Source organism: Protomyctophum bolini (genome assembly GCF_963924005.1).
Source record: "Protomyctophum bolini genome assembly, chromosome: 6".
Lineage (NCBI taxonomy): Eukaryota > Metazoa > Chordata > Actinopteri > Myctophiformes > Myctophidae > Protomyctophum > Protomyctophum bolini.
The window spans coordinates 9,720,280-9,742,290 of NC_137867.1; the positions used below are offsets into that span (position 1 = coordinate 9,720,280).

The 22,011-nt window shown below is 44.9% G+C and overlaps 1 protein-coding gene across 1 annotated transcript in view; it reads right to left on the reverse strand.

The window, feature by feature from the left end:
• trpm6 (transient receptor potential cation channel, subfamily M, member 6) overlaps window positions 1-21,090 on the reverse strand; it is a 57,342-nt gene extending 36,252 nt beyond the window's left edge. The window contains exons 1-16 of the mRNA XM_080765932.1: window positions 20,936-21,090; window positions 18,467-18,546; window positions 18,100-18,138; window positions 17,487-17,679; window positions 15,879-16,092; window positions 14,485-14,609; window positions 12,062-12,233; window positions 11,291-11,465; window positions 10,717-10,840; window positions 9,472-9,544; window positions 9,005-9,105; window positions 7,178-7,312; window positions 4,341-4,388; window positions 3,942-4,082; window positions 1,643-1,759; window positions 1-148 (exon numbers count right to left, since the gene is read on the reverse strand). The exon at window positions 1-148 is cut by the window's left edge and continues 112 nt beyond it. Coding sequence (XP_080622058.1) covers window positions 1-148; window positions 1,643-1,759; window positions 3,942-4,082; window positions 4,341-4,388; window positions 7,178-7,312; window positions 9,005-9,105; window positions 9,472-9,544; window positions 10,717-10,840; window positions 11,291-11,465; window positions 12,062-12,233; window positions 14,485-14,609; window positions 15,879-16,092; window positions 17,487-17,679; window positions 18,100-18,138; window positions 18,467-18,546; window positions 20,936-20,938 — 1,888 coding nt within the window. The 5' untranslated portion in view covers window positions 20,939-21,090. The remainder of the gene's footprint in view (window positions 149-1,642; window positions 1,760-3,941; window positions 4,083-4,340; window positions 4,389-7,177; window positions 7,313-9,004; window positions 9,106-9,471; window positions 9,545-10,716; window positions 10,841-11,290; window positions 11,466-12,061; window positions 12,234-14,484; window positions 14,610-15,878; window positions 16,093-17,486; window positions 17,680-18,099; window positions 18,139-18,466; window positions 18,547-20,935) is intronic.
• Window positions 21,091-22,011: the final 921 nt, after the last annotated feature.

Consider the following 22,011-nt stretch of genomic DNA (forward strand, 5'->3'; position numbering starts at 1 on the left):
CCTCGCCGTGCTGCCACAGGAACAGCGCCATCTGCTGGCGCCGCAGCAGCACGGCCCACACGAACAGGTCGTTGAAGTTCAGGTGGACGTGCAGCGACGCGTCGCTGAGGTCCGGCGTGAAGGCGGCTTCCTTGGCGCTCCCATGCTCCTGACACGGGGAGCAGCAGGAAGGGACATGGTGGAGGAGGAGAGGACAGTGGGAGCAGCAGGAAGGGACATGGAGGAGGAGGAGGAGAGGACAGTGGGAGCAGCAGGAAGGGACATGGAGGAGGAGGAGAGGACAGTGGGAGCAGCAGGAAGGGACATGGAGGAGGAGGAGAGGACAGTGGGAGCAGCAGGAAGGGACATGGTGGAGGAGGAGAGGACAGTAGGAGCAGCAGGAAGGGACATGGAGGAGGAGGAGAGGACAGTGGGAGCAGCAGGAAGGGACATGGAGGAGGAGAGGACAGTGAGAGCAGCAGGAAGGGACATGGAGGAGGAGGAGAGGACAGTGGGAGCAGCAGGAAGGGACATGGAGGAGGAGGAGAGGACAGTGGGAGCAGCAGGAAGGGACATGGAGGAGGAGGAGAGGACAGTAGGAGCAGCAGGAAGGGACATGTAGAACTACTCTGTTACTGTATTTAGGAAACTTGATGGGGGGTAAGATTCGAGGAGAGGATAGATATTTGGTAAACATTTTACTGGCGGCAGCAAAGAAAGCTATCACAAGAAAATGGGGACAGATGGAACCTCCAACACAGGGACAATGGGAGGACTTGATTCAGGAAATACATTTTATGGAGAAACTGACACACCGTCTGAGGCTACAGGAAGAACAATTGGAGGACAAATGGTATAAATGGACAATATTTAAGGATATAGGGGAAGGAGAGACAACTGTAAATGCCTAGAATGTAACATTTGGAAACGCAATGTCGATGCCTGTTTTATTTTTTATTTTACTGTTTTTTTATTTTTTTGTACGTCTGTTGTGTTATATGTATTGTAAGTTCGTTTTTTCTGTCTTGTCTTGAAAACCAATAAAAATTTAAGAAAAAAAAAGAACTACTCTGTTACGAGTAAAATTCCGGAATTCAAAATGCACTTAAAAGTACAAAGGTATTGGCATCAAAATGTACGCAAAAGTGGAAAGTACTATGCAGAATGTCCCATTTCAAGTATTCAAATGTATAAAAATATTTTTGAAAATTGCAGATTAGATGTTCGCCTGGGACCTAAACTAGTGAATATAGCCGATCTTGTAGATCGGCTATAGGAAACAAAAAAATCACACCTGTGTGAATTGAGGTCCGGGCGCTAATATAATCAGGTCTAACTCATGTTGGTGATTAGGTGATTAGGTGATGCAATGGCGATGTAAAACAAACGGTGCCAACACAAACATTAAACGCCATTAACAATAAAGAGACAATATGACGTAATGAGGGACAATATGACGTAAATTTTCCCCTCATTGTCAATGGCGTTTTTAAAACAAGCATTGAACTAAAAACAAACATTAAACCTGTATATAGGAGGGGCCAGCGCCCCTCCAAAATAAGGGGACCCATACTGTACTAATAATGTGTCCGCGACACACAAATGGGTCACAGACATGCAGGGTTTGGGAAACAGAGGTTTAATGATGTCAGCCTGGCTATACCTTGCGTCCGTAGGGCTGAGCGGTCCTGAAGAAATGCAGCCGCTGTGGACTGCTGCTCCTCATCGGATCCGACGATGACATCATCCCCCGCCTCACAGGCCCCGCTGTGTCCCGGCGCTGAAACAAACCAGCAGACAACATCCAACTCATCGAACTGCCTAATTGTTACATTGATTGGAACTGTTACGATTGGTCCCCGCTGCTGGCCATGATTCACATTGTGCTTGATTGTTCCGCACCCGAGTACACATCAAATGTAGTGTGACTATCTTCCCTAAGAGTGCCACAGTAAAGGGAGATAAGATAGTGCTGTTATGTCTTATAACAAAATGTGTTTTATACACTCTATTTACAGAAGACAAGATACTGTATAACGCAACACATTAAAAGACAATAAAGCAATCAAGGGGCGGCAGTAGCTCAAGAGGTAAAGCGAATGTTGAATGTCCGCAAACAGGCCTGCCGTTCCAACAATCTTAATATAACTCTAAAGCTAAATTCTATCATTTTTTTGTTTGGCATATTCTTGTTATACATGCTCTGAGCTGAGAGGCCAGGCTACAGAACAGTTGAGGCTACCGGTATGTGGATAATGTTTATGTGATTATAACTATGGCAACTTAGGGGCACGGTGGCACAGTTGGTAGTGCTGTCGCCTCACAGCTAGAAGGTTCTGGGTTCGATTCCCGCTCGGGACTCTGTGGGTGCTGGTGGCGTGTTTCCTCCTCCGCGTCATCAGTGCCCATACCCGTAGGCGGGGTTGGTGAAAAGGGCCTTTCTGTGTGGAGTTTGCATGTTCTCCTCCCGTGTCCCCTATAGAGTATAGGTACCCTCACAAAAAACATGCAGTAATCCTGGTCACTAAACTGCCTCCCCCTGGCCAGCCGGGGCGCCTGATGGAGGGGAAAGGAACTGGTTGGAATAACGTGTTCCTTCCACGCGCTACGTCCAACCAGGGAAACTCCCCCCTGTCAGGTGTAAAGGAGCAACTTGGACACTCAGGCATGAAGGAAGCATGAGTTCAAGTCCGTTGCTCTCCCCTTGTCCCCCATATATGGGGACTAGGTTGGAGGAGGGTGTGTAGAGCCCAGGATCACATTAGATGATTGACACAGGGGTGAAAAATGGGTTACAAAATCGTGGGATAAAAAAAAATAACTATGGCAACGTTTCACTGTTGAAAGTGTTGGCTTTTCTGTATGATAGAGAGAGACAGAGAGAGAGAGAGAGAGAGAGACTCAGCGACCACCGCCTGGCAATAGAAACAGGCAGACACAGACAGAACTGGCTGCCTAGAGAAGACAGACTGTGTTCACTCTGCTCTCAAGGGTTGGTGGAGACGGAGCTACACTTTCACAGAAAAATATAAGGAATTTGAATCCACCATTAATAACTCATCACTTCAATATGTTCTGGGAGAACAATCCAAATGCACAGTTTTGGCAGCAAAATACGTGTTGTCATCAACACGTTAATTGTCTGTCATCAACTGAGGGACGGCCAGTGGACAGAAGAGACAGGTATATCTGTCTGAACAGGGTCATTAAGTTGCTGTCGTGTTTCAGTTTGTTAATTTATTTTCATTGTTACTGTATTGCTTGCTGTTCATCATTATTGTTGGGATGTTTGTTGTTGTCTCTGTGTGCGCAGAGAGTTGTCTCTGTGTGCGCAATGTTGACTTTTGTTTTGTTGTATGTATGCTTTGGCAATGTAGAACAGCAAATGTTATCATGCCAATGAAGCCTTTTGAAATTGAAATTGAATTGAGAGAGAGAGAGAGAGAGAGAGAGAGAGAGCTAACACGAGTTGCAGAAAGGTCCATACATAAGGTTTCAGACTCTCAATCAGAATCAGAATTATTTGAATGAGTCAATAATTCGATATTGAATGTTGCCTAAGAGTTACAGTGGCGCATGGACAATGATCCCCAGCACCAGGGGTCATTGGAACAACGACCCGTCGAAGTGTCCTTGAGCAAGACACTGAGCGTGAAGGTGCAGGTTATATGAGGCTTCTCACCTTGTTCTGAGCGTGAAGGTGGTTATATGAGGCTGCTCACCTTGTTCTGAGCGTGAAGGCGGTTATATGAGGCTGCTCACCTTGTTCTGAGCGTGAAGGCGGTTATATGAGGCTGCTCACCTTGTTCTGAGCGTGAAGGCGGTTATATGAGGCTGCTCACCTTGTTCTGAGCGTGACGGTGGTTATATGAGGCTGCTCACCTTGTTCTGAGCGTGAAGGCGGTTATATGAGGCTGCTCACCTTGTTCTGAGCGTGAAGGTGGTTATATGAGGCTGCTCACCTTGTTCTGAGCGTGAAGGCGGTTGTAGGTGGCTCTGAAGTGTTTCCGGGTGTAGATGCTGCGGTACGCTCCTCCTATCAGGTACTCAATCACCAGACCTACGTCAATGAGAGACAGACGGTAGCCTCTGGGCAGAGAGGCCTACACACACACAGACACACAGACACACACACACACACACACACACACACACACACACACACGTGTCACACACACACACACACACACACACACACACACACACACACACACACACACACAATATAAAAAAAAAAATGCAGACCACCTTCAAGCTCACAACAACACATCACACTGTGAGCACTGTAAGATTTGTCTGCTCTTTCATGTCAGCATGGATGCTGTGAAAAAGCTCTGTTGGATTTCACTGTGGCTGCTCACCTGTTTGGCATCTTCCACAAGGTGATGCAGGAAACTGTCTGGTGGGCCCTGTAGGGGGGGGTGTTTCACCATTAATACTAGTGACCAGTAAGACGCGCAAACGCGGGAAGCGAACGCAGCTGAGACCCTGCAGATCATGTCTGTCTGTCTGTCTGTGTGTCTGTCCCGCTGTTACTGTATATGTGGACCTGGCCCCTTTTGTGCCCATATATGGAGCTGAGTGGACCTGGCCCCTTTTGTGCCCATATATGGAGCTGAGTGATTGCTGATGCAACGCACTCCATATTTGGATAGCGGGACAGACAGACAGACACACAGACAGACATGATCTGCTAGGTCTCATAGTAAGTGCTCACTGAATTCGCAATAATCATCATCATCATCATCATCATCATCATGCATCATCAACATCATTACAAACACACAAAGCTGGGCATAGGAGGGGCTAGGGGACTTTATGACGTTGGTAGACTGGAGATGACATCAGCTTTTTTTTTGTTACGCTGATTGGATATTTACGATATCAACGCTGTAGTCCTGTAACCAGAGTCCAGACTCCATTCTGTAGTCCTGTAACCAGAGTCCAGACTCCATTCTGTAGTCCTGTAACCAGAGTCCAGACTCCATTCTGTAGTCCTGTAACCAGAGTCCAGACTCCATTCTGTAGTCCTGTAACCAGAGTCCAGACTCCATTCTGTAGTCCTGTAACCAGAGTCCAGACTCCATTCTGTAGTCCTGTAACCAGAGTCCAGACTCCATTCTGTAGTCCTGTAACCAGAGTCCAGACTCCATTCTGTAGTCCTGTAACCAGAGTCCAGACTCCATTCTGTAGTCCTGTAACCAGAGTCCAGACTCCATTCGCATGAATGGAAATGCGATTTCAAGGGGAGTGGTTACCAAGGCCACGAAATTCTTTGATGTGGTCGAAAAAAGTCAGAAAAGGTGGATCGAGGAAAAATCATCAAAATGTAGGTCAATTCATTGAGAGATCTATAGGACAGGTCTTTGGACGAATGACTGTGAGCTTCTGTTCCTGAGGGATTCTCATTTCTCACGGCCCTCTACCATAATTATTGCCAAATTGTGTGAAGAACGACAGCACAACTGCTAAAACTGCTAAAACCTTGGAATTCTAAACAATACTGGGGCGACTGTGGCTCAAGAGGTAGAGCAGGTCGTCCAATGATCCATGGGTCGGCGGTTCGAATCCTGGCTCCTCCTGTCTAAGTGTCCTTGGGCAAGACACTGAACCCCAAATTGCTCCCGATGTGCTGGTTGGTACCTTGCATGGCTTCCGCCGCAATCGGTGTATGAATGTGTGTGTGAATGGGTGAATGTAATGCACAATCTATGTAAAGCGCCTTGGATAAAGGCGCTATATAAATGCACCATTTACCATTTACTTTCAAATGGCCGAAATGGGCTGAAGTGGGTAATGTATGTTTTATAATAATCAAAAACCTACAAAGTAACTACTAACTAACGTTTTCAAATAAATGTAGTGGAGTAAAAGTACAATATTTTGATCTGAGATTAGTAGTTGGGAAGAAGTAAAATGATTGAAAACTCTTTTTTGAAAGTAAAGTACAACTACCTCAAAACGGTACTCAAGTGCATTACTTAGGTAAAAGTACTTCCACCACAGGCCATATGAATGAACCTACAAACAACCAGCACGGCATCTTTGAAGGGAATAAACAATCTGCAGAATACCAAAAGAGGAATCCCATCTGGATGATCTTCTTATACGGTAACTTGTTATCCCAGAGTGATTAAATATTAAACATGCTTTTATATCCATAAGATGAAGGCAGTGTATGAGTGGACCCATTAGGACAACAAACTGTGTAATCTCCAATGCATGGTCAAAACAAACAAACCAACCACGAATAATATTCACCAAGAAATAATTGTTTGTTTGGTTTTCTTTTTTGGGGGGGCGGGGGGGGGGGGGTTGTCTTAACAACAACAACACTTAAAAAGCGCATTATTTGTTATTCCAATCAAAGGCGCTGTGCTTACACAGTCGCCCACTGGGTCCCAAAACAAAGATGTTCCTATGTTTACGTTCCAAAGACAAGGCCTTGTGGGAAAAGAGGCGAAAGGGACAGAGTGAGAGGAGCAAAAGCACTGTGGGGTGAAAATAGCGATGCAAATGTTTCGCATTATAATATCCGGTTGTTCTTCTTGCAGGGTGACCCCATGGTTCCCCCTCTGGACCGAGCAGTGATTGAGATTCTCTACTTTTCATGCTCACAGTCAGTGACATTTTTGGTTACGTGACACATTACATTATACTTGCTTAATGTTTTATGTAAAGCACTTTAGTTTGCGTATAATGTAGGTAGGAGATCTGCTCGGAACTCAGACAGACAGACGGACGGACGGACAGGACACCCAGGGGGTCTGGTGGACGACTAATCAGGTCTGGAACCACCACTTAGTGGTGCTCAGACTAAAAAGGAGCTTCATGTCTGTCTGTCTGTCTGTCATGTCTGTCTGTCTGTCTGTCTGTCTGTCTGTCTGTCTGTCTGTCTGTCTGTCCCACTATACGTCCAAATATGGAGTGTGTTGCATCAATACGTCCAAATATGGAGTGTGTTGCATCAATCACAAACAAATCACTCAGCTCCATATATGGGCACAAAAGGGGCCAGGTCCACATATACAGTAACAGCGGGACAGACACACAGACAGACAGACAGACAGACAGACAGACATGATCTGCGGGGTCTCAGCTGCGTTCGCTTCCCGCGTTTGCGCGTCTTACTGGTAGTAGTATATTTTGAATGAAGAAACATGCAATAATAATAAAAAGATGTGCTGTAAATAATAACCGTGTTATAGAGCTCCTCCAGGCGGGCCACAGTGAGGAATCTGCTCATGGTCATGCTGTTCTCTATCAGCAGCTTGACAAACGCCACACGGTCCATCACCAGAGCATCCAGCATGGCCTGCTCCAACCAGCCCACCTGCACGGCACGGCACAGCACGGCACAGCACGGCACAGAGCACAGCACAGCACAGCACAGCACAGCACAGCACAGCACAGCACAGCACAGCACAGCACAGCACAGCACAGCACAGCACAGGACAAGACAAGACAAGACAAGACGAGACGAGACGAGTTCAAATTTGATGAAATTAAGCGATGCATCTTACAGTAATGTGATGTAGCATGATTGTACGAAACATAACATAACAAAAACTGCACAGTATATGTCAAAAATAAATGTATATTGGTCACCGACGCAAAATCAACATGCACAAATGTACGTATTGCAAAAGACTTGCTTGATGTATTTCAACAATGTAGGTGTAAACTGAGGATGTTATTGTTTAGTTTAGATTTCATACAACCAGCTAAGTGGCCTTGTGGGTAGTTGTGTCCACGCTGAGACTGGTGACTCGGGTTAAGCGGCCGGGTCATACCAAGGACTCTGAACGATGGGACCCAATGCCTCTCTGCTTGGCACTCAGCATCAAGGGTTGATTGGGGGTAAGTCACTGCGACATACTAGCGCCATGCCCAGGGGGACAGCAGCTGTGGCCACTAGCCAGGTGCAACGTTTTCAGTAAAATCATGTTGTTGTCATGGAAATATAATCCATTTCTTCACAGCTCTTCATTGTCCGAGTTCTATAACAGCAAACCTAATAAAGACACTAAAACTGCACTGCATTCGTTCAATATTTGTCTACTTATCGCGAGTCATATCGCCATTGCAATATTTCACAATGTTATCACGTGATTTTGTTTTCCTAATATTGTGCAGCCCTATGGAATGAAATAGGTAAGTGAGCTCTGCCGATCCATGAGGCCCACAGGGCAGTAACCTACTCCTGTTTCTGTAGTGTGAGGCACCTCGATGTACAAGTATACTCCCAATAGAGCGTCGCAGTCCCGCCCCCTCGAGAGACCCGGAAAATAATTCCCCGTTTATTTTCCTCATAGACTTTTCAGAAAGTATTTAAAGACGTTTACGCCGCGGACAAAGCCAACTCTTGTCGTGACAAATCATAACAATAAACACAATGTTTTGGGCCAAACAAAGACTGCGACGCTCTATAGGCTATCTCCCCGCCATGATGTAAAAGTACACCCCCTGGACATGACGTTAGTACAGTATGTCGCATGGATCCAATCCAACACTTGATGCTGAGTGCCCACTGGGACCCAGTCTTTGGTACAGTATGACCCTGCCAGGGATTTGAACTCCCAATCTCAGGACGGACACTATAACCACAAGTCTGCTGAGCTGGCCTGGCCAACATATAATACTAGAAATATAGTGTAACTTAAATAAAATGTATCCACGGCTTGACCTGCAGTGAAGCAAGTGAGGAATGGTGTTGTTAACCCATTATGACCTGGAACGCATCTGTGTCGCTTTAGCGTTTAACCATATTAACCATTATTTTACACTTTAGCTATTGAAAAATAGCAGATCTACAAGCTCATAGCGAGAAATGTGCAACAGCGAACGTTTTTAACTCAAATCTTTGCTTCTGGGGGAGTCTCTGGAACAACATATTTTGAGATGGGGGTCGGCGGTCAATTACATATAATCTTTGGGGTCCTTGACATGAAATTCCATTCCACTGTCATGATATAGAAGACATTTTGTAGAGTCTGGTCTCAAGTCTTAATGTTGTTATTGTTACCTGCCAGTGCTGTCCGTACACCAGGACATGTTTCTTAGCGATGTCAGCTCTGTCCCAGGCTAGCACCATGCTGAGCTGTTCTGCAGGGCTGGCTTTGGTACCTACAGTACCAACAATCATATCACATTACAAACAGAAACAAAACAGCATTTTTTGTCAGGTGAAAACTGAATTAGTCAAATTGAATGACGACTTTGGCTCCTAGTCGGGACCTAGTCCTGATTGGCTGCCACACACGCTGCTGTCATGTATTGGTTACTCAGGTCACATGACCAGGAAAAAGGTAACAGGAAACAGGTAACAGAAATCTTTAGAGACACCCAACCCACCCAATGTCATGTAACATAATGTTATGATTGAGACTGGCCGGTTGAGAGGAGCGTTCGCTACTAAATAAAGAAACCAGTGCTTCTTTCACCTGACAAATATCACTATGTGATCATTTCTTGTGTTATATTTTACTGTACCTTTTAGTGTAGTGGTCAAGATGGCAGAATCTGGCGTCTGCTGGTCCTCTGACTCAGAGTCAAAGATGGTGATCTATTGTAAAGATTTTACATTTAAACAACAACAAATTAACAATAAATAACGAGAAACCTCTTTAACCACTTAAAGGCCTCTATACGTTTACTTAATTAAACCAATATACTTAGTTGACCAAGTACTGGTCCTGTACTTGATCATTGTTTTCCCCTCTACACCAAATCCCTTCACTGGAAATAGCAAATCTAGATCTGTAATGTTCTGCGAATTCATGAATTCACTTGAACAATTATTTATGCTGGAAAAGCACAGCTATACGAACTAAAAAACATCGCATGGATGCACCTTTGACGTATCCTCAGTGATGTAACCCAAGGTCCTCATGGGTTTCGGGTCTGACAACATCATACCCCTCACTCGGGTGACCCATCCGGGGTGACCAAATCCCGACTTACATTATAGTCCCAGGCAGTAGCTAGACTAGCTACCCTCGATCAGTCCCATTAGGGAAAACCCAGGGACACACAATCCGGAACTGCTCTCACCAGGTGCAGCCAGACACTTCATTCACACTTCATTCGGGAGTGGTGGATTCTGCAGGCTCCACCGGCAGGGAAACGGTGGTGCCACAGGCTCCACTATAGCGGCTTGAATGGCCCTCCTGAAGGCCTCACGTGGGTTTTTTGGGCTTCCTCCTCACGGTGGACACAGGCTGGGGTGCTAACCCACGCTGCTGGTCACCAGACTATACCCGGTTGTCACATAGTCTATTCCTATGAGTCACTATAAATAGAATAACTAATATTATGTACTGCTAGTGTGTACTGTGTAGCAGTGTTGATTTTGTCAACTAAAACTATTACGAAAACTGTTCGTCAACCTCTTTTTTTCACAGACGAAAATGAAATAAAAACTAAGCTACAATGATTAAAACTATATTGACAATTTCATCGACAAATTAAAGGGAGGGGCTAGTGGAGAGGATATCCAGTCGAAGTCTATTTATGTGTGGTCGGGTGCTGCACTCAAGCTCACAACTAGATCGGCTATTTTCAGCAGGCAATCAAGTGTAAAATCAGGCATTACGACGCAATGAGGCCTAGCTGGCAAAACACAGGTTTTAGTCGACTAAAGAGGAGACTAACACTAAAACATTTCAGATGACTAAAATATGACTGAAACTAAATGTAACTAAATTGAATGCGTGCGTGTGTGGAGGTGTCACTCACAGAGTGCCTGTGCTCCATGCAGTCCAGCAGCAGCCTGTACAGGCCACAGGCCTCTGTCCTGTCCACCCCAAACACCTTCCCAATCCTCAGCAAGAAGATCTCCTGGATGTCAGCGTCCAACTGCCTGAGTGAGGACACACAGTGTGCTCTATCGCGGTCTATTTCTGTGTAATATTATGTACATATTTGGGGGTTTTCTAGTAGTAGTGTGTATACGGAATTGCCAATCTGTGTTATTTCACCGTGTGGTTGAAACCGTGGTTGAATATAGCAACAGGTCCCCAAATTATTTTAAAAATAATGTTTTGCTTTGTTTGTGCAACATGCAACTGAATGGCTGGAAAATTGAAATTTAGAGTTTACGTATATAGTACACATAGTTAATGTTTATATCTTCCTCTATTATTAAGGTTACTGTAGTGGTCACATTGTATTGGTGGTGGGGAGGGGGGTGGGGGTTTGCGAGACACGAAAAGCTGGGTCCCCCAGCCAAAAACGATGAGAACCCCTGATTTGTAGAATGGGCCTCAGGTGTTGGGTGAAATGGACCGTGTGTTGTACAGCATGCACCAACCTCTCCGCGTCAGTCTGTTTGTGTAAGAAGGCCAACAGGTCAGCGGCTCTGCCCGAGCCCTCAAACACAAGCACGGGCACGGGGGGCACACTGCTGACGTAGTCCAACACCACAGACAGCGTGGCAGGGCCTCCCTCCACCACCACGCACACCACCGCTACACCCTGGTTCAATCCTGCAAGCAGGGGTGGAAACATAAATATAATAGTCCAGTCCAGAAAATTCAAAATGTATACTTCAGGAAAAGTACAAAAGTATTGGCATTGAAATGTACTTAAAACGCCAAAAGTAAAAGTACACATTGTGCAGAATGTCCCACTTCAAGTTTTCAAATGTTGAATGGCAAATAGCAGATCTACAAGCTCACAGTGGGGTCGCACCGCGACGCATGGTGAGCTTGTAGATCTGCTATTTTCAAATGGCCAAAATGTATATAGGGCTGAAGTGGTTAATGTATGTTTGTAATAATAATAAAAATCTACAAAGTAACTATAGTAACAAAATGTTGCTCTCTTCTTTAGACCTGCAAACCTGTTATGTGAACTTGATTCTGACACAGCAAGACGTGCGCACACACGCAAACGCACGCGCGCACGCGCGCACGCACGCACGCACGCACACACACACACACACACACACACACACACACACACACACACACACACACACACACACACACACACACACACACACACACACACACACACACACACACACACACACACACACACACACACACACACACACACACACACACACACACACACTCACGTGGGTGTATCCTCTGCATCTGGATGTGTTTCTCCAGCCTCCTCCTCAGACCCTCCTGGCAGCCATGTTTTCCCACAGTGCCATCGTCCACCAACAGGAAGTGGGAGTGGAAACCGTTCAGACACGCCCTCTTACTCAACGGGTTCCCCAGTGGCTGGTACGGCCTGAACACCTGCACCAATCACAACGCATGCAACGCAACAGAGACCTGAACACCTGCACCAATCACAACGCATGCAACCCAACAGAGGCGCATAATGCCGCGCCTGCACCAATCACAACGCATGCAACGCAACAGAGACCTGAACACCTGCACCAATCACAACGCATGCAACGCAACAGAGACCTGAACACCTGCACCAATCACAACGCATGCAACGCAACAGAGACCTGAACACCTGAGCACCAATATGTTGCTTTGGAGAGGTGAACTTGATTCTGACACAGGGCCGGCCCTGACTAAAATACTGCCCCAGGCTAGATATTTCCTGATGCCCCCCCCCCCGCCGCCGCCGCCATGGTGCCATGATGCACTCTTCAAATTTTGACGCTTCAAATTCATACCAGTTTGTTGACCTGACCTGAGACTCCTTAATGCAAGATCATGTAGAGTAAAAAAAAAAAATACATATTGTTTCTGTTGGGATGGCAACTAGGCTCTTCCCGACAGATTGATTGATTGAAATATTTATTAACAGTTTGCAGAATTACAGTACATTTCAAGCACAAACTCAATACAAAGACTGTTAACTGTGAGTGGACGACCCAAATAAGCATTACACTTGTTTACAACAGGGTCCACCTTGTTCAATTCATCAAAACATTTAGAGACATACAAATACACTTCTATATAGTAACAGCAGACATATGCAATGGACAAGTCAACATTAGACACAGACTAAAGCTTCTATATTGTTATCCATTAAAAACAGGTATTTTTTTAAATAATACAAATGTAATATGTACTGAACAGATTATAAATTGGTGGTAGTATTAAATAGGAGAGTGTTCCACAAAATGGTTCTCTATTGTGATCCTCTCTCAATTCTAAAAAATAATATCAGTATCATAGCATATAATTTTAATCACTGTAAAAATATATATATAATAATTAAACCAACCACCAAATGAACCCTTACAGGACTAATTTAAATTCAAAGTTACTAACTTTGAGTGTACAATTTGTTGAGATTGAAATTGAAACAATGGGCTGGCTTTGCTTACTGGCTAAAAGTAAACAAAACCATTTGCCCTCAGGGGGACAAATAAAGTTGGGCTCGTGGGAAATTATCAAATTAACTTAATTATTTGACATTATATGCCCATATATTTACTCATTCTCAACTAAATAAGCTAGCTAATAGCTGCAAGTCTGAGAAGTGACAATGACAACACAACATGCAGTAGCAGCTAGCTTGTTGCTACTTGTTTAGCTCAAATAACTAGACAGTTTATTCATGATTCACTGTTTAGTAATCACATTCATACCTTCATTCATACATTCATACCATTTTTTTCTTTCTTCCCTGATGACCAGAGGGTTGGTTTGGCCTCTTGGACATCACAACACCAACAAAAAAAACACCACGACGAGTGGACAACACAGTACTTTATTTGTTTATTTTCCCCATCAGTGCACCATGCCGTTTGGCGTTTGCCTGTAGGTTAGGCTGGGGGCGGGGGAGGGGGCATTCCACCGGCCACACCCCCCACCCCTGGCTGGCTGGATTTAGTAGCAGGGGTGGGGGGGCAGGCAGCAGAGCAGAACAGCCACAGCAACAGCGTCAGCTCAGCTGTTTTGCTGCGCGCAGCGCTTGAAAGCGAAAGTATCTGTGACTGGGCTCTGCTGCCCCCGTCCCCTCCTGATGCCCCAGGCTATTGCCTGACTTGCCTGATGGGAGGGCCGGCCCTGACAGCAAGACGTGCGTGCGCACACACACACACACACACACACACACACACACACACACACACACACACACACACACACACACACACACACACACACACACACACACAGTCTGGAGCTCTCTGCTGGAACTGTTTCCCCCGCGACCCGACTGCGGATAAGCGGTTGAAGATAAACGTGATGGATGGATGGCTGGCTGGATGGATGGATGGACACCCATAATAAACAATTTGTCGACATTTGTCAACATTATTCAAAAATCACCCTTGTGTGAAGTGAGGGCCACTCTTATCATCACACATCACATTCCGTGCTCAGCCAATCAAATCATCACATTCCGTGGTACAAACTAGCTGGCGCCCCTCAAAAATAGCCGAAATTAATGTTTACGGCTATCCGAAAAAATAAAACAGGGCTTAAGTGGTACTTTAAACTGTTTCTCATGTTGATGGCGGACAGGCCACACATTGAGAAGCAGCAGTCTATTAATAATAAGCATGTTATAATAACTCACGTCTCTGCCAATCAGATCCATGTTGTTGTCGATGACTCCCCAGGGCATGACCCCCACCGCGTTCCTCTTCCTCAGGTCATGGGTGCCGTACGCCTTTACCGCCTCGCCTACATACCTGGACACTCCTACAGCATGGATACAATGTTTATACACTGTAACATATACCTGGACACTCCTACAGAATGGATACAATGTTTACACTGTAACATACCTGGACACTCCTACAGCATGGATACAATGTTTATACACTGTAACATATACCTGGACACTCCTACAGCATGGATACAATGTTTATACACTGTAACATATACCTGGACACTCCTACAGAATGGATACAATGTTTACACTGTAACATACCGGGACACTCCTACAGCATGGATACAATGTTTATACACTGTAACATATACCTGGACACTCCTACAGCATGGATACAATGTTTATACACTGTAACATACCTGGACACTCCTACAGCATGGATACAATGTTTATACACTGTAACATATACCTGGACACTCCTACAGCATGGATACAATGTTTACACTGTAACATATACCTGGACACTCCTACAGCATGGATACAATGTTTATACACTGTAACATATACCTGGACACTCCTACAGCATGGATACAATGTTTACACTGTAACATACCTGGACACTCCTACAGCATGGATACAATGTTTATACACTGTAACATATACCTGGACACTCCTACAGCATGGATACAATGTTTATACACTGTAACACATACCTGGACACTCCTACAACATGGATACAATGTTTACACTGTAACATACCTGGACACTCCTACAGAATGGATACAATGTTTACACTGTAACATATACCTGGACACTCCTACAGCATGGATACAATGTTTATACACTGTAACATATACCTGGACACTCCTACAACATGGATACAATGTTTACACTGTAAACAGTACAGAGCACATGTAGTAAGTATATTTACTCAAGTGCTGTACTTGGTTACTTTTTTTTCTTTTTTTTTTTACTGGAATATGTCCAATTTTCAATACTTTTAATTCGCTCCATATACATCTCAGAGGCAAATATTGTACTTTTTACTCAACTACAATTATTTGTATACTTTAGATTAGGGTTCCCCAATAGGCGGCCTGCGGACCATTTGCAGCCCACGAGGATCATCTATACGGCCATCAAGAGTTAAATATCTATAAGGGTCCATTTGGTTAACCACTCTCCATCATAACTCTCCATAATAATAAATAAAAATATATATATGGCCCTTGGGGAAACTTAATTAAGAGATAGTAACTTTGTAGATTGTTGTTATTACAAAACAAATATTGAGCCACGTTCATGTTTCCAACACATGTATTCCCAAGAAGCGCTGGTCTTTCTCCCCCCCCCCGTACCGGTATTGAGGCCGTCGGTGAGGATCCAGGCCCCCGTGCTCTGGGCAGCGGTGACCAGGCCCTTGCTGAAGGCCTGCTGGACCTTGGGGGACAGGGGGAAGTTCTCCGAGCCTCCCTGGACGGTGATGAGCAGCTTGGGCCTTTCCATCTGCCATTCCCTCAGCATCAGCTGCAGCACGGCCTCTGGCTTAGAGTCCACGGCCACGCGGACGTACTGCACAGGACATACCAGTGGCAGAAAGCAACTAAGCACCGTGTACCATTTTTAAGTATTTGTACTTAGTATTTCCAATTTCCAATACTTTCTGCTCCACTACATCTTGGAGCCAAATATTGTACGTTTGCTCAGCTTTAGTCCGCTGCTTACTACGCTACATTTATTTGCTTGTTACCAATGTTGGAAAGTAACTAATAACTTTTTCCAGTGACTAGTAATATAACTAATTACTTTACATTTTGAGTAATAAATATTACTAACATGTTACTATTTTGGATATGGAAACTATGTGCACTTGTCTGTACGTGTGAATTATCGGATGCGGAAGGGCTGGCCTTAAACCGCCCGGAATAAACTGGATAATGCGAGACTTTTGGGGACAAAAGATGGAATACGTGGGTCGAGAAACAAAAAGGAAAGTAATACGTAGTTCCTTTTGGCAAGGAGTAATATGTAAAGTAATTAAAAATCCAAGTAATAGTGTTTTTGAGTAACCTTTCCAACACAGTTAATTTGTTTTTTAATTTGATTATTATTACAAAACATGCATTAACCACTTCAACCCATTTTGGCCATTTGAAAATCCCCGACCTACACGCTCAGAATGTAGACCTGCTAGATCTTGTAGATCTGCTATTTTCAAAAGATATTTACAACATTTGAAACCTGTGAAATGGGACATTACTGCAAAATGAGCATTTTCTACTGTTGATATTTTAAGAACATTATGCCGATACTTTCACTCAAGTATACATGTTGAATTGTATTTCTACATTGCAGTATTGATACTTTTTGTAAAGAAAACTTTTTTCCAAAGGAGAGCAGCTCATTACTCAGGGTAGTACAGAGTCAGACCACTGGTTCCCAAACCTTTTCATGTCAAGGACCCCCTAATTTACACAAAGTACCCCTGCAGACCCCCATTTGAAAAGATATGCCAGGGACCCCCCATAAGAGAAGGTTTTTACGGCTCTCTAGCAGTGACTCTCAACCCGTTTAATTTCAAGAACCCCCGAGTTTGACATGCATATATAGTCTACCGAACCCCTTTTAATGGTATTTCTATAACTTGTACTGAGTGTACAATGAAAATAATTAGAAAGTAGAAAAAAACGGCAGGTTACAACACTTTCTTTGTTGTTTTTCTTCTTTGTAATTATTTGTTTGGTCCAAAATACTGTGTGTGTTGTCATGATTTGTCGCGACAAGAGTTGGCTTCGTACGACGCTTAAAAGGTCTTTAAATAAATTAAATAAAAACTGCCTATGGGGAAATGCATTGCGTTTTCATTTCCTGGGCCGTTCGTTATGTTCTGAAAGGGGGAGGGACTGCGCCGCTCTATATTAGGGGTCCCCGGCCGCACCCCACTTTGGGGAACCACTGGTACAGACCTTAGCCCGGCTGGCGCGCGTGGCAATGTCCTGGAAGTCGATGGTGCCGTAGGCGTTGGTGGGACTGGCCCGTGTGTGTAGCTCCACGGTCCAGTCGTCGTCTGGAGGACGTCCCGGCCCAGGGCCCGGGGGCGCTGGAGGAGGGGCCGAGGCCTGCGGCGAGTGCTCCCCTACCAGACGACCACAGTGGCATCTATAAGAACACATGCATGGAGGCAGAGGAGCGTTCTTTTTCTTTTTTTAATCGTGAAAATGTGCCGCAAATCTTTGAATATATATATATATATTCGTTCAGAGCAGGAACGTTTTTAACTCAAATCTTTGCTTCTGGGGGGGGGGGGGTCCCTGGAACAACATATTTTCAGATGGGGGGGGGGTCGGTGGCCAATTACATATATTTGGGCAGAAGTTCTCAAACCTTTTCGTGGACACCCACATTGATGTATTTGGCCACAGTTGATATGTATTTGGCCCCATGTAAAAAGGATTTCTTGCTAGGGAAGAAAATCTAAATGATTCAATGATTCAACATTTTCACACACACACACACACACACTCTCTCTCTCTCTCTCTCTCTCTCTCTCTCTCCTGGAATATATTGTACGATTCGTACCTTATCAAATTTTGGCACACTTGGCATGCTGGCAAGCATCTGTAAAAAACAAAAACAGGAAATGTCACGTTAGAAAAGAAAGTGGAATGGAAGTAGGCAGACCGAATACTACATACAGTATAGGGATTTTAAGCCATGTTAGCCTATCATACAATTTAAGCATTTAGCAGACGCACTTACAGTAAGCAATAGAGTGTTATGTCAGATAATGTCACACTATAGAGTGCTATGTCTACATAAAATGCAATAGATCTATCACGCATGCATGATAGGCTAGGGAGGTATTTTCTTGACAACTTAAGCCCTGTATACCTGTTTTATAATTAGTTTGGGACACAAATCATTTACAAATGGATGTTATAGTTACCTGTGAAGGTCCCTGGAGGACGGTATAAACTTCAAACACTCCCTCTTGAAGAACGTCTCTTCAATCCAAGACTTTCTGGACTGCAGAAGGAGTAAAAAGGGTGTTTAGTCTAGATGCCACACTTGTGTACACAGTGCGTGTACACAATCCACAGCGCGTGTACACAATCCACAGCGCGTGTACACAATCCACAGCGCGTGTACACAATCCACAGTGTGTGCACACAATCCACTCTCGTCTCCAGTCTCATTTTAGGATTACAATTCAAGGCATTTAGTGGACACTCTTAATGTCAAAGTGTGAGATCGAAATCAGGAGAGTAAGCATCAACCAAGGCAAAGAAACACATAAGAGTGCAGTGCAGACGGAACAACTTAGAGCCTCAAAGACACTATAGGACGACAAGTAAACAAATTAACCTACAGAATAGTCTCTAAACAACCTGCTATATGAATCACATTCTTAACATTTGCAGCAGAGGACACACACACACACACACACACACACACACACACAGAGAGAGAGAGAGAGAGAGAGAGAGAGAGAGAGAGAGCGAGCAGAGTGCATCAGTCCCCAATCTCCACTCAATCCACCAGCCTGCTTAACGAGATGTTATCAGACACCTTTTCCGTGACGCTCATGCTGTGGCAGAGGTTTCGGTGAGCTGCTTTGCTCTAAGAACTAAAGACTCATTTGATTCGTGTGAACCACCTCCTCCTCCAGTGGGCTGCTGTGTCCCCGAAACCACTACACTACAGGGGGAAAAACACCCACCGGATGTTTGACATAATATAGTCTCTCAGCCTGAGCCTTTTTTGAACCACTTAAACCTACAGTAGCATCCTTATACTGGGGGCAGGGTGGGGGGGGGGGGTCGGCTATGTTCAGCAAATAGTTTTGATGTAGAGGGAAAAAGAGCGGGCCAAGTACAGAGACTATAACCCTGTTGCGTTTACTGGAGTACACAGGACGCATCCACTTGAACCCTGGCGTCCCTATTGGGACCAGCTGTGTGTGGAAAAAAGAGACAACCGCCTTCATGTTCAGGATTTACCCACTTAGCATCCATATTATCGGCGGGGACATTTGCCACATTGTGACTTTGTAGAATATGCTGCTCATGTACCGTTCCGCACGGCCAGACAACAACAATGGTCCTGGGTAGGAAACAAACACACATCCGTTTCCTGACATTTGTACACATGGGTCAAGGCTGCATGGTGGAGCTACTCCCCTGCCTGCCTGCGTACGCACACACGCGTGCGCACGCGCACACACACAGGTTCACAACAGGCTAGAGTTTGTATGGACAATGGATGGATGTCTGCTGTTTGTTGTCATGCCCTATGTGACAAATGAAGTGGCGGATGGATACTAGGCGTCTGTCTGTCTGTCTGTCTGTCTGTCTGTCTGTCTGTCTGTCTGTCTGTCTGTCTGCCTGCCTGCCTGCCTGTCTGTCTGTCTGTCTGTCTGACTGTCTGTCTGACTGCCTGCCTGCCTGCCTGTCTGTCTGTCTGTCTGACTGCCTGCCTGCCTGTCTGTCTGTCTGTCTGTCTGTATGTCTGCCTGCCTGCCTGCCTGCCTGCCTGTCTGCCTGCCTGCCTGCCTGCCTGCCTGTCTGCCTGCCTGTCTGTCTGTCAGACAGACGTGTTACATCGTCCAGTTCTGATAAGACCGGCAATGGAATGTTGAATTTGTAAGATTTTGCCAGGACACTTTCTCTCACACTTCTCTCACTCGTCTTGTGGGTCTTGTGGTCAAAGAGCTTCTAGTTGTTTCTAGAAACCTTCTGAGGTTTATAGTTTCTGAGTTATACCATGGGGGCCAGCCTATGTTGCTTTATTACCTACTTTTTTAAGGGGCACATAGCATGGCTTGTATAGGCTATTAGTCTCTTTTCCGGAGGTGGTGGTCGGTGCATAACACAACACAACAACTTGTAAATTGCCATATTCCAAAATGGGTCACGTCTGGCGCGTCTAAGCGCATAGTGGGACCACAGGCTCAAACACATTGGACCTCAATGCAATGCAACAAAACTTCCGCCAGTGTCCAGGCAACTGGACAGACAGACGTAAACGTTTCCTCACCTAAAAACTTGCCGGTTAAACAGAACATGTGATAGACAAGAAAACATATTTAAAAAAAACCTATCCTCAACTATATAAACCTATTAGCACATTGGCATTGCCACTATAAACAGACATTAATTAGCAGGTAAACACAAGTTTAATAAATGGCAAATTCGAAACAATTAAGGTTCCTTTCTGTTTAGTGTGGCAGAGGCTTTCCAGTATAAGCCAAAAACCTGTTGAGTGGAATAGAACACAACCGTAAGAAGTATCACACTTGTTTACCATACCATTTTCATGTAAAAATAGCTCCCTGTATCAAAGAAGTCAAGTTCATAATAAGTTTGACTGCACTTGAATCAGTTTAAAACATCCTATAAAGTAAATCCACACTCACCATGGCTGCAGTAACACATTCTCATCAGACCTGTGTGAAGGGAGAAGGCAAATTCTTCCTCTTCATTATCAGCCCCTGGTCCAAAGGTCTGCTGGAGTCTTGTTCACGTTGCCTTGAACGGTTCGTGACCTCCTCCTTCAAAGACCCTTTGTGCAACAATTGGTAAAGAAATGACAACCAAGATAAATGACAAGTAGATTGCAGGTGGAGAGGCATAGCAGGACCGGGTGGCTGCTGGCTGGCTGGCGGGTAGGCAGACAGGAAGGCAGACAGACAGGAAGGCAGGCAGGCAGGCAGGCAGGCAGGCAGGCAGGCAGGCAGGCAGGCAGGCAGGCAGGCAGGCAGGCAGGCAGGCAGCAAGAAATCCAGTGTGCGACACATGTGATAACAAAGACATATCTCCCCATATTATAGTTTAATTTCATAGAGCAAAGCTTGAGAAAAATCACATATAGAGTGGGTACCTGTGGTGTGATGTGATAATAGAGTGGGTACCTGTGGTCCTACGGGGGCGTGCTGTGTTACGGTATAGGACTGCAGACGCTGGTCCTCAGCCTCAGAAATGAGGCTCTGGTAGGTCTCGGCCTCAGAGATGAACCTCTTGACAGCCCTGGGATTCTTTCACCACGTCCTACAGACACTCAATCACAGTGTGTAGGTAAGAGGGCCTGATGAGAGGTGTATACGGATGTGCTCCGGCACCTTCAACAACAGACACAACACTCGATGATTTACTAGTTCAACTGGATACTACTGGGTGAACAATGTTTTTTACTCTTCGAAAGAATATATATTAAAAGATTTGCGCCTCATGTTAACGACTTTTCAAAAATAGCAGACCTACAAGCTCGTATGATCTGCTATTTTTCAATAGCTAAATTATAACATAATGTTTAACACCCCAAAAGGGCTTCCCGCCCAAAATGGGTTAAATAATGTCTATAATAGTATTTGTACATTTGGTTTGAGGTGTCCTTATTGTACGCATCATTGTTGTATGATTCCATTGAACTGGTTATCACCCCAAGCTATAGGAGACATTTTCATTTGGTTACAAATGTTTTTATACTTTAATT